This window comes from Diabrotica virgifera, chromosome 6, assembly GCF_917563875.1.
Source record: "Diabrotica virgifera virgifera chromosome 6, PGI_DIABVI_V3a".
In the NCBI taxonomy this organism is placed as follows: domain Eukaryota; kingdom Metazoa; phylum Arthropoda; class Insecta; order Coleoptera; family Chrysomelidae; genus Diabrotica; species Diabrotica virgifera.
In genome coordinates, this window is record NC_065448.1 from 213,199,745 (window position 1) to 213,216,761 (window position 17,017).

General features: G+C 33.1%; 1 protein-coding gene across 1 annotated transcript in view; it reads left to right on the plus strand.

Moving 5' to 3' along the window:
• Window positions 1–14,788, plus strand: part of LOC126886698 (dual specificity testis-specific protein kinase 2) — a 147,797-nt gene extending 133,009 nt beyond the window's left edge. Inside the window, exons 4-5 of the mRNA XM_050653693.1 lie at window positions 1,817–2,001; window positions 5,728–14,788. Of these exons, the coding sequence (XP_050509650.1) occupies window positions 1,817–2,001; window positions 5,728–6,581 (1,039 nt within the window). The 3' untranslated portion in view covers window positions 6,582–14,788. The remainder of the gene's footprint in view (window positions 1–1,816; window positions 2,002–5,727) is intronic.
• Window positions 14,789–17,017: the final 2,229 nt, after the last annotated feature.

Here is a 17,017-nt window from a genome sequence, read left to right on the forward strand (position 1 = left end):
CGGTTGTCGAAATTTTTTTTGGATCTTTCGGTAAATTCGTGGGCCAATTCTACGGGAGTCAAAATCCGAGAGGTCTGAAGATTTATACAGTTTATCAAGAGGGCTAGTCATATGAAGCCGTTAATAAGTCTATAGACTGATACTCGTGACGTGCGCAGATCTCGTCCATACCGTAAATACCTGTTCTGTAGTTAAAAAGTATAGCGCCTGTGCGCTGTTGATTTTAGTACTGTAGGTTTGCCACCCATTTACTATTACTAATGTTCCTTCAAGAGTTATTAATCATAGCCACCACTTTTCGAGTTCTCTTTTAATGGAACTTGTATGTTAACGAGCGGTCTACTCGGACTCGAGGTATGTTGGTGTTTAGGTGTGTTCTTGGGTTCTTGCGTGGTGTTATTCCAGTTGTAAATTTTGTTAACGACGTTCTACACCTTCGGCAAAGAATTAAGGATTTGCATGAAATTTTATTATGTTATAGTTTACTTCAAAAAACTAAGACTTGATTTTTTAAAAATTGTTTTACCGTGCCGTTTAATTACTATTAAGTGTCAAAGTTAAGTTTTAACATGGGCTCTTATGGGAATTCTTAAAAAGTTAATAACTTTTGACCCAAATTTACGATTTTTAATTATTTGTGCTTAAATTAAAGGTTTTTTTGTAAGGAATAACATATTAAAAAATGAGGATTGTTTATCGTACCATTTATTTTTAATTTATTTATTATAATTAATTCCGTAATAGGTCTGGATCCCGCGTATGAAAAAAAAGTTGATTAATAGCAAGCTGAAAATTTGTTAATAGCTTAAGGGTGTCTAGTCAGATAAACTTTGATATATGGGAACACTGGAACAGGGGCAGTTTTAATTGTGGAACAGGTTAAAAATTTGGAACGGTCACACCACGAAAACGGCACATGTATTTTGTCCGACAGAACAGACTTAAACTCTCCGAACAGAGATTAAACTCTCATGCAAAAATCAGACTGCTATTTATCACCAGATGGGCGTTTTAATGAGTGGAACATGTAGAATATGTCAAATGACAGGAACTATGACAGGTGATAAATAGCAGTCTGATTTTTGCATGAGAGTTTAATCTCTGTTCGGAGAGTTTAAGTCTGTTCTGTCGGACAAAATAAATGTGCCGTTTTCGTGGTGTGACCGTTCCAAATTTTTAACCTGTTCCACAATTAAAACTGCCCCTGTTTCAGTATTCCCATATATCAAAGTTTATCCGACTAGACACCCTTAAGCTATTAACAAATTTTCAGCTTGCTATTAATCAACTTTTTTTTCATACGCGGGATCCAGACCTATAATGTAATCCGTAATTTCCGTAATTTATTACAATTTATTTTTATAAAGTATTCAATACTGAAACATATGATTTGAGTATTCTGCTATAAATGCATTGTTACTAACTTTCGCTTGCATATAAGTTTCCCCCCTTTCCTCTGAGAGGCATACCCCGCAACGAAGGTGTAGAACGTCGTTAAGTCTACACACACTACCTCTTCGCTGCGACAAACAAAATAACAATGTTTGCATTATTTTCTGAGTATTTTCAGGTTCTGAATTGTGAATAATATTCATCAGCAATTCACAACCACTTTTAATTGTTTGTGAATTTTTATGGCCAATAATGGTGACTAGGCTACTACGGTGCGTACGTATAGAACTACACGATTTTATGGCGTTCGTAAATTACCATTTTTTCGATTATTGTACTACATTTTGGTATTTTTAACCATTTTGGTGCCATCTTAAACCTGAATTAAAGAAATTGTGCATCAGTACATTTTTTATGATTTCAGGTGTTGTTCTGTTGAACCAAAAAGTCGTCCCACCTTTACCGAAAACGTTCAAGCTCTCGCCGATATCCTGAAGGACATGAAGTTGGCCAAAGAAAAACAACAACGTATGGCGAATTGTGCAGCTAAAAGCGAAGAGCAGCTTCCGGTATTGGCCGTCCAGGCAAGCGCCCCTCAGCATCGAAAAAGTAAGTATAGAATTACAATTGAATCGCTATATTTTGCAGAAACAGCACATGTCGTAAAAACATGTCTAGTAGAAACAGCACATGTCCAGGACTTATGTGGTTTTTGTTGGTTACGAAATAAATATCTTGTCTTGTTGGCTACTATATAAATTAAATACGGACATAATGTGCTATTTTGCCATAGTGCGATTTAATTACGTGTGTATACGCATATTCTGCCAAAAACCGAGTGTACGGAAAAATGGACATGTGTGGCTTCTGCATATCACGATTCAAATATAAATCATTGTATGGGAGTCTTGTCATTATATTAAATAATTTATTAAAATTTCGATCACCGCTGCTACTAATTGACTAAAACAAAAGCAATTATTAATGTTTTATTAGCATATTAATCATTTTAGTAAGTGGTGGATTCGACCATTACTTGAACGAAGTTCATTTTGTCTAAGAATAAAAACTGAAAACTTTTGTTTTCTACACTTTTACAAAATCTATTACAATTTATTTTCGCTACAGCTGTTGCCTTCTTTAGTGATTTTTATTGTGAGTCTACACTTTATATTATACTTTTTAAATGAATAAGTTGACTAGGGGAGAGGTGTTTGTCTCATGTTGGTCATTCTGAATTATGTATTTTTAAAGTTATTAATTTCCATAGATTGTAATAAAGATAGCTTAGGGCCTTTATTTTGAATATGGAGAATTTGAAATTGATCACTAAAAGAATGATTATAATCTAGATCTAGAAGATGAAGTGCGTACGTCGAATCTGTTTTTCTATTATTGAAAGCCCTTTTTTGTTTTGCTATACATACGTTAGTTTAAAGGTTCTACCAGTTTGACCGATGTAAGATTTTGTCAGTCATCACATGGAAGTCTGTATATTACCACTGTGTAAGTGCTTTTCAGAGCATATGGTATAAAGTTAGAAAGGGTCCACAATATCGCTGATTTGGCCGCTAACGATCTTGCCCTGTATTATGAGGAGCAAAAGGTTATACCTCTCTGGATGTCTCATTACATAGCCGAAATATTATAACTTTCGAATTTTTATTGTTTTGTTATTTCTGTGCCCTTTTTCATTCGATGGAAAACTATTTCATTTATTATTCGATCAACCCAACTTATCCACAATATTCGCCGATAAATCCACATCTCAAAGGCCTCAATTTTTTTATTAGTGTCTCTATAAGGGTCCAGCTCTCCATGCCATATAGCAATGTGGAAAATATGTCGCAGCCTATTATTCTTATTTTAAAGTTTAGTGTAATATCTTTATTATTAATAAGAATTTTCTTTAGTTTATAGAAGGCGGCTCTAGCTTTTTCATGCCTAGTCTTATTTCTTTGGTTATGTCCCAATTATCGTTAACGTTAGCGACCAAATCAGCGGTATTGTGGACTCTTTCTAACTTTATTCCATATGCTCTGAAAAGTACTTAGACAGTGGTAATATACAGACTTCCATGTAATGACTGCCCAAAATTTTACATCGGTCAAACTGGTAGAACCTTTAACCAACGTATAGCAGAACATAAAGGGACTTTCAATAATAGAAAAAAGAATGTGTGTGTACTTTATACGCACGTAGGAAGTTATACTTCTATTATATGATTATATGATTATAAACGAAATTAATATACTTCTTATTTATATTTTATTTAAATATTAAACTAATTTATACTTACTACTTCTCAAACATTTTTATTAAAACAGTGCCAAAAATTAAAATAATAAAAGAATAAAACACACACAAACACATTAAAAATGCCACAAATGATTTCTGAACATTAATTGTCGGAAAATTTTTTAACTAAATACGTATTTTCTGAAAATAAAATTATATAATAAATATACTTACAATCATAAAATGTATAAAAATAAATAAAAAAAATAAAAGTTTCTATTGGGATTCGAACCAACTTACCAGCGCGGCTGGTATTGGCGTTGTATTGGGGTTCACTCGCATTAAACGCTTCGCCACGGAGACAGTGTGTCATTATGTGCGAAGATCGACTAACTAAACGGATTAAACTTTTGACATTTTTGAATTATGTAAATCAAATTATTTTGATTTTGAATTGAAATGATTTAGAATTGAAAAAATACAACAAAACATAGAGTAAGAAAACAATATATTAGGTGAATATTGATAGAAATTTTGATGGTAATCAAATTATGTAAATAAAAGTATTACATACTATGTATCTTGGTAGGTACCTATGATACATTTACAATTATTACGTACCTGTTGCTTTAAAAACTATTTAAAAATCACTACAATTATAAACTTTTTTGTTTCTGTCCTCACAACAATAAAATTAATATATTATACTTTTGTTTACCTTCATATTGAACAATTATTTATTATTGACAGATCATTTCAACACCCAATCAGAGCCCGTATAACGACTAATAAATTTCACAATCACTTGCATCGTGCAAAGTGGCTATGTTCAAATATCATAACAAAATTTGATCAACTATTTTTAAAACACTTACCAGTGTAAGATTCTTTAGCTTTGAATAAGCGAGATCGTAGATCGTCCCGGTTGATTGTTGTTATCCACAGTTCTCTACGCCTTCGAGCTAATAGGTTTTTTATCAGTAATTTTGCGCCACTCATACTAGTCACAGTTTGATGGGCTTTCACATTGGCATGCAACAATCATCTCTTCTATGTTAATAAGTCCAAAAATATAATATGAAAACTATTTAAAAAGGCAGTATAACCATTAACTAACTTTTTGTTTGTTGTTTCTCTTCCTACAAATTTTAAAACGCAACAACCATACATAACCAAACCACAGTCCCACAGCTGTGCCACAGCTGCCATATTGGATAATTTTTGTCATGTCTTTTGAACATCCAATCAGAACAAAGTTGTAATGCGACTGCGCCGGGATCAAAGGTTTTAATCCTATTAAAATTCACCCTCATATCGCGCGTAAAGAAGTATAACTTCAAAAACAGATTCTACGTATACACTTCACCTTCAAGATCATAATTATTCTTTGAATGACTTACTTCAAATTCTCCATATTCAAAATAAAAAGCCTTAAGCTATCTCTATTAGAAGTTATAGGAAATGAATGATTAAAAAATACAAATATAATTCTGAATGACCAACTTGAGACAAACAGCTCTTCCTCCACAACTTATTCAGTTAAAAACTATAAAGTTTAGACGCATAGTAAAAATACATTACTTGAGATCAGACACTCTGCCAAAACAGCTGTAGTGAAAATAAATTGTAATAAATTTTGCGAGAATGTAGAAAACAAAAGTTTTCAGTGTTTTATTATTCTTAGATATCAACCTTTTATGTAATATATTAAAGTACTTCCGATTTCTAGATCGTCAGTGACCTGAAAATAAATTTATTTCCTATAATATATAAAAATATTCCTAAAACTTTTTAGCACTTTTGTACAGATGATGTTTGTAATCTTTATAAATATAAATATAAAGGTATACAACCTTTTATAACCAATTTTTTCATTGCCATATCTTTTACTTAAGATTGCTTAACACTTCAGTTAGAAGTTAGAAATACCTCAGTACAAATAGAATTATTTCAGTAATGCAAAAGTAGTTGAATATGTTCCGTAAAAAATTTTATATGCTTTAATTATTGCTTTTTCTTGATTTATTTATCATTCTTTTATATGTACTTAAATGTATTATAGTGTTTCTAATAAAAAAAATTTAATTATTGTTTCAGTCGTCCACCGACGGTCTCTTTCGGAGGACACATCCGTGTGGTCTCTTTCAATGTTTGCGACGCCAAGTGACAAGGCCCGTCGACACGCTTTACTCATGTGTCGTCAGGATCCGCACTACAAACCTAGCACTACTAACCCGTTCGCAGGTCTAGCGCAATTCCAGGGCGTTAAAAAGTTACTTGGCAATTTTTCTTCCTGTTGTGAGATGCCTTGTCCTTTCGTGGAATCTAAAGACAGTCCGAAATCCCTTCCAGGATCACCTACAGCATCGAGGAAAGCCCATACAATACGGTCTCCTCTTTTCGTCCATCCCCTGTATAAAGGCGGATCTAGTTCAAATTTATCCGAATTTACAGCTGAGTCAGTTACTGGGTTTCTGAGACGTCGAGGGTCTTGCGAATCGGGGTTCTACTCGAGCGTAGGAGAATGTCTATCACCTAACAGTATGTGGGGCGACAGTGGTACTGCTGTTAGCTCCCTTAGATCGTTGGACGAATTAGAACACGCTGAATTGCAAGCCTTATGCAAGCGAGCCTCGTCTATATATACGGACAGTAGTGAAGATATATCTAGTTTAACCAGTTCCGATTGGCCGAACGATCTTAAACCCAACATACAGTCCATAGTCGAGTATTTCGAGCGTAAAGGAGCAACCTTGCGTCATCCTGGCGGTGTTAGAGGTGGGCTACAGTTAAGTTCGAGAATAGCTAACTTACGAAGATCTTTGGAGAAACATAATATGGGTTCTACGAGTAGTGGGGCCCACGTGACGCTGCAGAGGCCAAAATGTTCCAGGTTGGTTATATGTGAAGGGGCGGTTAGATCTAAGTTGCCGTTGTTTGATAAAAAGTAAGCCAGGTTTTAGGTATTTCAGCGCATTTCTGGAAACGTGACAAAGTGAAACGATTTGTTTATCAAACTATTCTATACAAAATTAACGAATGGTGAAAATGTAAAAAATCGTAGGAAGGACTTTAATTAATTCTTAGAATTATTGTTAAATGTCGTGTTTTATGATCGTATCATCCCTTTTTCTTGACCTCGATGCCTCTTAAAGTTCCAATACATAATAAAGCAACTATTTTTTTATTTTGTTGTTTTTGTGAAAATGTATAAATATCGTCTTAAGATTTGTTTGTAACAAGTGACACCTTCTATACCAAATTTTTCAATTTTACAATAACTACAAAACACGTTCATAATTTTAAAAGTTCTCAGCCTGATATAAATAGATTTAATTCATCATCATCAGCCGTTGAGTCCACTACTGAACATAGGCCTCTTGTAGATAATTCCATTGCATCCAGTCTTGAGCACCCTGAATCCAGTTGTGCGGGATGCGCCTGATGTCATCCGACCATCTTGTTGGAGAACATCCAAAGTTATTATAGTCGGTCAGCTGTATGACGGGACATAGCCGGTCGGTCGGCCCCAATGAATGTACAGGGCTGTTCACTATATTTTGACCCCCTTGTAAACTGCTTTATTTACAGAATTAGAAATAAATGTAAAATACAAAAGTTATCCGATTTTTTAATTACATATGATTTTTTGACATATAAATCGTACTAGTGACGTCATCCATCTGGGCGTGATGACGTAATCGACTATTTTTTTAAATGAGAATAGGGGTCGTGTGCTAGCTCATTTGAAAGGTTATTCAATTCTCTATGCAGTAATATAAACATTAAGATCATTATTTATACAGGGTGTCCAAAAAAAAATTTGAATTATTAATTAAACAATTTAATTAAAAAAAAATTTTTTGGACACCCTTTATAAACAATCATGTTAATGTTTATATTACTGAATAGGGAATTGAATAACCTTACAAATGAGCTAGCACACGAACCCTATTGTCATTTAAAAAAATAGTCGATTACGTCATCACGCCCAGATGGATGACGTCACTATGGTTTGTTTTTTAACCAAGAGGAGTGATTCAAATTTACCGCGCTGTATTGCTTGTTTGTAATTTCATCCAACCGCAGGCAAGTTTACTCCAATGTTATAAAATTTTGACACTAATGACATTTATCAAATTTTGACACTAGTGACATTTCATAGGTTAATTAAGTTATATCGGCGATTTTTGAGTTTTTTGTGTTATTCCTTTAATTTTTAGATTTTCAGTCTGTTTTTATATAAAAAGCAGTTGTTTTTGGAACTCTTTAGCGACGTATTAATTTAATATAATATTTATGGATTACCGTTGAGGGCAGACTAGATCAACCAAAAAAGAAGATGTATTTGGTTATTATTCTAGTGACTTTCTTGGGTGTGAATCTGTCTTTTTAGTATACTCCTCCTGGTTAAAAAATAAACTATAGTACAATATATATGTCAAAAAATCATAATTTAAAAATTGAATAACTTTTGTATTTTACATTTTTTTCTAATTCTGTAAATAAAGCAGTTTACAAGGGGGTCAAAATATAGTGAATAACCCTGTACATTGTGTACATTCACTGGGGCCGACCGACCGGCTCTGTCCCGTCATACAGCTGACCGACTATAATAACTTTTATTTATATTTAATTTAGAATGTGTGTACTGATTTTCAGCCTTAGTAAATGGATTTAATTACCTTCGTAGGAAAGCAGCTTTGATACCCTCTCAGTAACCCCTGTTCTACGTTTCGCTTGACCGACCGCAGTATGTTTCTCTACACAATCACAGTAATCAACTGTGAAAAATTTAGCTTTAGTAAATTCAAAGAGATTTTTCAGCGCTGCCTCTTGACTATATACAGAGTGATCTGCACAGAGTGTACATTCGTTTCCTGTCTCGTTTATGTGTTCCACGGTCTCCGTTTCATTTGTGCCCCATCTCAAATACAAAGTGAATTTGTTCAGACAGTGATCATGCGAGTAGTGTTGTTTGTGATCGTAGGCAAGGCCAAGAACTGATCAGATTATAATAATATATCATGGATGTAATGCTGTAGCTCGATAAATGTCCAGCTTGATTTTAATTTTAAACTAAATTGTCACGTTTCCAGAAACCGTTCTCCTTTTTACTTTTCTTCTAGTCAGATGGTATCTAAATTTTGGAGGCCTAAGTGATGATCCATTTTGAAAGAGTTTATATTTTTTACGAGACTGTACATAATTCTGGGGGAATTGCTCGTTTTTAATTTTTTTAATCAAATTGTATTGGACTATCAGTTGTAATAGCAGTATTTTTTATTAATTTTGGTTGTATAACTAGTTGTGTATTGTATTAAAAATAAAATTGTTACAAAATGTTCCAAAATATTTTATTGAAATATTTTTTTTATTAATATATAGGGTGTTTGTAAATAAGTATGACAAACTTTAAGGGGTAATTCTACATGAAAAAATAATGGCAGTTTGCTGTATAAACATATGTCCGCAAATGCTTCGTTTCCGAGATACGGGGTGTTGAAATTTTACTTACAAACTCACGATTTATTGATTGCTCTAAAACCGGTTGGGATATTAAAATGAAATTTGTTGAGTTTTAAGAGGTAGTTATTGCGCAGTTTTTGACATACAACTAAGAATTTTATATTTACCATTGGCGTGCGTACGGGAACGGTCTATTTTTTGAAGAAAAAAAATTGTTCGCCACTGAGATATTTAAAATAAAAAATTATTTTTGAATGCCTCGTTCAATTTGTGACAAAAAATCTATCTTAACGCTTGCATGGTATTCGACATAAGTTTCTAATATTTTTCATGACAAACGTCAAAAATAGCGCCATCTATTGATTTTTCTTTGTAATTTAAATATTGGACCACCGTGCTTTATTTACCATTAGCTAAATTAGTTTTCTACCACCTTGAATCACTTCATTTTGGAACATTTTGTACGCTTTAAGTTTGAAATAGTCAATTGGTGCTCTACCAAAATAATAATATAAAAACAAGTATTATGAGAACATATTTGTTTAAATCAAGGGTGTACAAACATATAGAGCAACAAGTAGACGTGGTATGTAGTATATTTAAATTGGAATGTGCACCTTTGATTCTTCTTGTATTCAAATTTGTTTTGAAATTGTGAGAACTTTAGTAATACTTTTGAAGACTGACTTCTTTGAAGTTTATTATGTAAATGTATGTAAAATATTAGTGAACAATAATCTGTTGGGGAGAAAAATGTGTTACATCTCGTAAAGTGTTGTATAGAGCAGCTATAAAGTTCCATAATATCTTAAAGAATTAGAAGAGTTCTAGGAAGGAATATATAAATTATTTTTTATTCTTAGTACTCTTAAATTCATAAAATACCACCAGGCAATGCATTTTCGAGGTACAACTACTAGACTCTTGTCTGTTTTTCAATGTACCTCCAGTAAGTTGTCGTTTCATCGTTTTTGTGGTCTTCCTTTTTGTGGTCTTTCCACTAGAGATGTTGAAAAAGTATCTATCCGTTACAAAGTACTCGTTACTTACTAATACTGAAAGTAACGGATCCTATACAAAGAAGCAAATCGTTACTTTAAATACTTTGATTACTCTGATTACTTCGTACCAATCGTATCAGAGCGATTAACGACTATTGTATCTACAACCAGTACACTTGATTACTTTTTACCAATCGTATCCCAGCGAGTAACGGACGGGACCGGTATTTCACGAGTTTTATCTAATACCGTTATCGGTATGAAGCGTTTTAAGGGTGAGGAGAAGATAGAAGATGAAACAGAAGGAGGTATAATGGTATACGTAAAATATGTAATGTAAGTCATTAACAAAGATCGAATGCAAGAACCCTATATTTTTATCTAGATCTACGCCAGATTACCGGTACTCAAATACAAAAGTAATCATAGTAATCAAATCATTTTTATCCCTTAAACAGATCGGTGAAGGTTGTTGTTATATCGGAATACCTATACAAAATACCTACCTACTGAGAAATAGGATTCTCGATATGATTACCGGTACTTAAATACAAAAGTAATCAAAGTAACGATTTGTAACGAATACTCGAAAGTAACTATAATCAACATCACTACTTCCCACTAATCGTTTTCCTATTGGGAAACCGTTTCTCATCGTCTTTACTACTCGACTTTCCTGATTTCCGTTCCAGTGACAGTTTCCTGACGATCATTTCAGTAATCGGGTATGCAAGTACTCATTGGGCTGACCTGCGCACTAAAATCCGTTCTCGGTTTTTACATAAAAAAAGTTGATTTTTTTTGGCCGGACTTTTTCAAAAAAACTACATTAAGGGATTGAAGAACTCTTATTTGAAATGACATATTTTAAAAGGTAACACTGCTCGAATATGCATCCTTTTACGTGTTGTGAGCAAATATGTATCCCCAAAGTTTTAGTTTTATTTAAATTCCGTTTACAGAGTTATTTAAAGTATTGTAAAAACTATATTGTATCTAGTAATTGGTTTATTGGATTTTTAATTGTATGTATCACGTAACAGGTTAGCAAGATATCATTTATAAGATAAAAAACTTATTATACCCTATTCCACTAACATACGCCTGTTTTGGATTACTTCGACAACAAATATTTTACTGTGCAAAATAAGAAGAACGAAAGTAAATTGCAAATTAAATTGTTGTTTATTGCAATAATTATTAGCGCCATTTAGTTTCTTACTTCTTATGTTGCACAGTAAAATATTCGTTGTCGAAGTAATCCAAAACAGGCGTATGTTCGTGGAATGGCCCATAAACATGTAGAGTTCTACTTGGCAAAATAGAAGGTTCTTTAAATTTAAATATATGTCTACTGGGTAAATATTACATGAATAAAAAATATACATTTTTAACAACCTTGCATTTCTTGTTTAGTTGGCAATAGGAAATATTTTGAACCTTTTTTACAGTCTCCAATTTAAATTATTCTAGTTTTATCGTTTGCTTTCTCCCTTATAAACTATGACAGCCTTTCTTCCAGTTTGTTATAGATGAATCTCCACTAATCTGCTTGCTATCTCCTTCACTATAAGTACATGCAAGTTTTTCTATGGGATTATTTAACTTAAAATAATTTTCGAACACCTCTTTAATATGACAGTAAAGTTGATTCAGATTTGATTGCAGAACAGGGCCTGTACTATGTGCTTATACGTATTTCGGCTTCAACTTAGCCTCATCGGAGCACCTGTGTAGAGGCATTCTCTAATAGTTCCTGCTGTTCCTTAAATCTTGATTATATGCCGTGATATACCAAAACTTGTGTATAAAATGCTTTCTAGTTCGACAATCACAAGGATTTCAGCATTACAAGTTATACATTTTAGTGTTTTCTCAACTTTAAAGGTTAGTTGTATTGTAGTCTAGGTAGAGGTCCAAGTCAGCCCAAGAAACTTTTTTTTGTTCAAATAGTGTGTTTAATTTCATTGTCATTGAATTATTTGACCATGTGTAAACCAATAAATGTAAACCAATGAATTATTTGACCCGTGTTATCACATTATTACCAAATGTTGTTGTTTTGAGTCCGCGTGCAGTCTACAAATTTATTCAAAGATTACATTTTTGCTGATGTTAAACTATAACAATTCTTTGTTATTTTGTATTTGTTATGAGGTTTTAAGCGTGGAGTTTTTACCTAAAAGCTAATACACAAAAACCATGTAACAGATAAGAGATAAAGCAATCAGTATGTAGGAGTCATTATGTAGAAATCACTTCTCAATTATTAATTAGAATCAAACGAGTATCACCTCTGCAAGTTTCCTGCCAATTACCAAACCGGACTTAGAGTCGAATAAAGGGTATATTTTGTATTTTTAATTACATCCAGAACTTCAACTCGCTCTTGTACAACAAGAACTACATAAGCTCCAGCTAACTGATACTATTCATGGTCCTTCGAGCCGGATATGAATCAGCGATCTATGGATGGCCAAAACTCCACGCTTCAAACCCCATAACAAAGAATTGTTATAGTTTAACATCAGCAACAATGCAATCACTGAATAGATTTGTAGGCTACACGCGGCCTAAAAACAACATTTGGTAATAATGTGATAACAGACACGGGGAAAACCATTCATTGTTTAATCAATGACGATGAGATTAAACATAGTACACTTCCCGTCATAAAAAACTGGTACACTTTTTTTTCCCAATGTAAACCTGTCTTCAGACTGGATACAATAGTTCGTGAATCACTTCGTTGTTGCCATAACAGATAATAAAATTGCACTAAATCTAAATACAAAAAAATGACGATTAAAAATGTATAAAAGTTTTAGATAGGTATTATTTTTATCCCTACCAATTGACCATCATTGAAGAAACCTGGGAAAGCTTGAACGAAGATGAAAATATATAACTAAATTTATTTCTCAGTGTTCAGAAAATTACAAGAAGTGATTAGTAATAATGGAGCTATGCCAAAATATTAATATTTCAGCAGTTTCGAATTGTAATACATATACAGTCGGTAAAATGAAAGAATACCCATGAACGAACATATAAAACACGCTGTATTTTCCTGTCACCGTGTCACAAAGAAAATTGCCCAGTGCAAGTACATGTAACAGTAGTTATTACAGGTACTTGCGCTGGCCAATTTTTTGTGTGACACGGTGACAGGAAAATACAGCGTGTTTTATATGTTCGTTCATGGGTATTCTTTCATTTTCCTACTGTATGTAAATTCCACACTTGTTCACTGTAAAAGTTATTCATATTGTATTAATTTCAAATCAATTTTTTTATTTCTCCCGTGTGTTTATTCTAGTATCCCACAACTCAATAGAGTTTTGTATCTACAGTACAATTTACGAGAAACCAATCACGCTTCTTGATTTTAATTTGAACATAGTTATTTAAAGTTATGTCTAGACTTATTAACTATCATTATTTTTTAATTGAAATATTTTCATAAATTTTATTATAATAAAACACGAATTAGTGTATGGGTACTTAATTGAGATGACTGGCAACGTTGCCTTAGAAATTAGAATGACACATTTGACAAGATCAACTTACACAACTTGAAAAACGCGATTTCGGTTATAAGAGTTGTACCAGTTTTTTTTTGACGCGAAGTGTACATTAGGTTAGTGATGCAACAATACTTTCAACTCTGTCTTTTACTCATCTGCTAAAATTCTACACAGCAGTGTGATATAAAACAAAGTGATGTTAAACATTAATAGTAATGTTAACAACGTCCAAAATAACATGTTTTTAGACGTCTTTAGAATTGCCTTTAAAGGGGTGATTACACTGTACGTTTTAACCTTATATTAGTAAAGAATCTGACATTTTTGTCATTGTTTCGTATAATAGGGACTCACTTTACTCGTAGTTAAACACGCTTTTACGTGCGTAGAAAAAAATCTAAGATCACGTTGTTTTTGTTCCTTACATACTTACTTTTTTGGGTCCCTTTGGTATAGATATACTTCTTTTTCAGATGAGACAATTACCTATTGACAACGTTTAATATCGAACTAAACTGTTACAATAATAATCTACCAATGTTTTGAACATCTGTAACGTTGTGTATAAATTTGTACCTTTAAGAATTACATAAAATACATATATTTATATTTGGTTCTAATATAAAGTAGTACCAGCCATCTAAGAGACTCATTAATATCCAAATCAGTGAGGTGCTATTGTTGGAGGTGTGGAATTTCATAAACAAGGGATCTACCTGTTTTATGAAATTATGCTTTGTTTATGTAAGTACACATTTCGAACAATAGTACTCCGCTGAGCCGAACATTATTGAGTCTCTTAGACACTTACAAAGACACTTACAAAGGTACGGTTATACAAAAACAGACTAATTGAAATGTAAACTTTGCTAATAATATTGAATTGCGTGTTTATATGACTTAATTTCGTAAATCAGGGGTGTGTCGTAAAGAATTAGGTAATGAAATTCGACTCCCCTTGCATTTACGTGCAGCTAATTACGTCGTTCATGGACACTAATTAACTTTAAGCGAGGGGCGTAGGTATCTTTATTTTTAAGAAACACGTCTTTGTAAATAAACGGCGACGGTCTTTTGTGTCCCTCCTAAAGAAGAGCCCATGTTGTTATATATGTTTGTACTGATTTAGAATGCATGAATTAATAAATACATATTTTCCTATATTGTGAGCATTAATTATCCTAAGACTCCTCATCCTCGTCCATTGCTAAAGAGAAGCTACGACATGTCGTTTTAAAGGCTGATTTTTCTTAGAACTAGGTGTGGAACAATAGACGGCGCACGTCCCCGTTGTCGCACCGTCCTGTTGTACTATAAACTACGCTATGTATTTCCATGGGTACAAAAGGTTACTAACAAAGAGGTACTTCTGCGCATGAATTAATCAGAATAATAAAGAAAAGAAAATACAATAGACCATTTCAGGGTCACGTCATTTGACAGCGGCTGAAGGGCAAACATCTTGTAAACAAAGTACGTTTACTGCAGAAAACCATTGTTTAATTTGAATATGATTAAAATATACTGAATTCGCTCTATCGAGATTCACTTTGACACTGACGTTAGTAATTTCTTTTTTGAAAAGTTCAGTTGTCAGAAGTGACTGGAAATTACTACAAAACCAACGCACCTGCTCATATCCAATATTATTAATAGTAAACAAGACATAAAAATAACATAAACCTTACGCCAATCAATAATTATTTATTTGCACCATTATAATGTATTGATAACAAATGAGAAAATTATTTATTGTACAAAATAAAAATATTTTGTAGAAATAAACTTCACAAAATTTTATGAGAATAGTAGACACTCCCACTATTTCTAATAATTCTTCTTTTTTTAATGAAAGATTAAGTTGATTTGAGTTGATTTTAGCAGTTAATAGTGTGAGGTAGGAATTTTTGTGTTGCATGTTTCCTATTCCGAATGTGTCAAAAAAAATCTCGCGAGAGCGAATGTAGTATACCAGCGTTTTGTTCAGTTGTCAACTGTTCCAGTAAAGATAAAAGAGATAAAGTGAGTTTTTTTAGGATACATCTGCATAGATCTTTCGTGCAGTAGTATCCAAAGCTACAATTGTCATTTGGATCGCCAAGCTTCAAAAGGAGACGGCGCAATAAGAAGAAGCACCTTGAAAACCATACTGTCAAAATGTCATGTGATTCGAATTATTATTTACCGAGTTACAGTACTGGAAGTGGCGGCATTTTTGTGGATTCAAAGCATTTCGTGTGTTGATTTAGAACTGCTATTTTTGGTGAAAAACAATACAGTCTAAACCAGTGGTGGGTAAAGCACAAAGTTTAAGAAATTCTATAGGAAGACCAGAATTATAGAAAAAATGCATTTTGTGTTAAAGCTATATGTATATTATCCATGTTGATGGACCCTCGGCGGGCCGTACTTTGCCCATCACTGGTCTAAACTGAGCAATGACTCAAAATGTGTTACCAGGGCTCTGCTCCATCGATTAGAACCATTAAACAATGGTTGGATGAATTCAAACGCGGTCGTACCGACACCAATGAGCGCCTGGAAGTCAAATGTTACAGTTATTCCTGAAAACATAAAAAAACACTGAAAATTATTATGGAAAACCGCAAAGTTAAGTTGCAAGAGGGACACTCTCTTGGGGTTTTTCTAACGGGGTTTTTTGTTGAAAAATGAACATATTCACTGGCAAATAACTCGAAAAGGATTGACTTAGTGAAAAAACTGTATAGAAAATAAAAGTTGCTTAAAATTAATCAGTTTATCCACTTCCGGATTTATTTTAAAGGTTTCTTTTTTCACCCAAGAAAAGGGGTGAAACTCACCCCCACGGTAAAATCACACATCGGCACAATATGACTTGTTTTGTTTGACATGTTAGCTACGTGTATGCCAAATTTCATGTCAACCCAAGTGGTTTTTTAAAATTTAGAGCAAAAACTGTGAGTAAACGTACTATAAACCGTTATTTTTGCAATAATTTATTAATAACAAAGTCGGAACCTGGTTTAAGCTATCACTACTAGTGGCCATCGATTTAGCGTATAAAAATACTATGAAAAAGACTACAAACTTGCTGTAGATGGCGAATTATTTCAAGCTTTTCGGCGAATAAACAATTATTTTGTTATTAACAAAATAAAAACATTTTGAGTAATCGCGACTAGTCTCATTCGATTCAGCGACCAAAAATACACCAGAGAAGACCTTAACACTATCAATTTATTTACAGGGCTTCTAATAATTCCTGAAAAACACCTAATTTTACCATAATTTGTTAATAACAATTAAACGCACCACATTTGGGCTTCCAGACCACTTCCATTGGATTCAGCGACCCAAAAAAACCTATAATACTACCATCAAATCACGGCGAGCTAGAATTTCCCACGG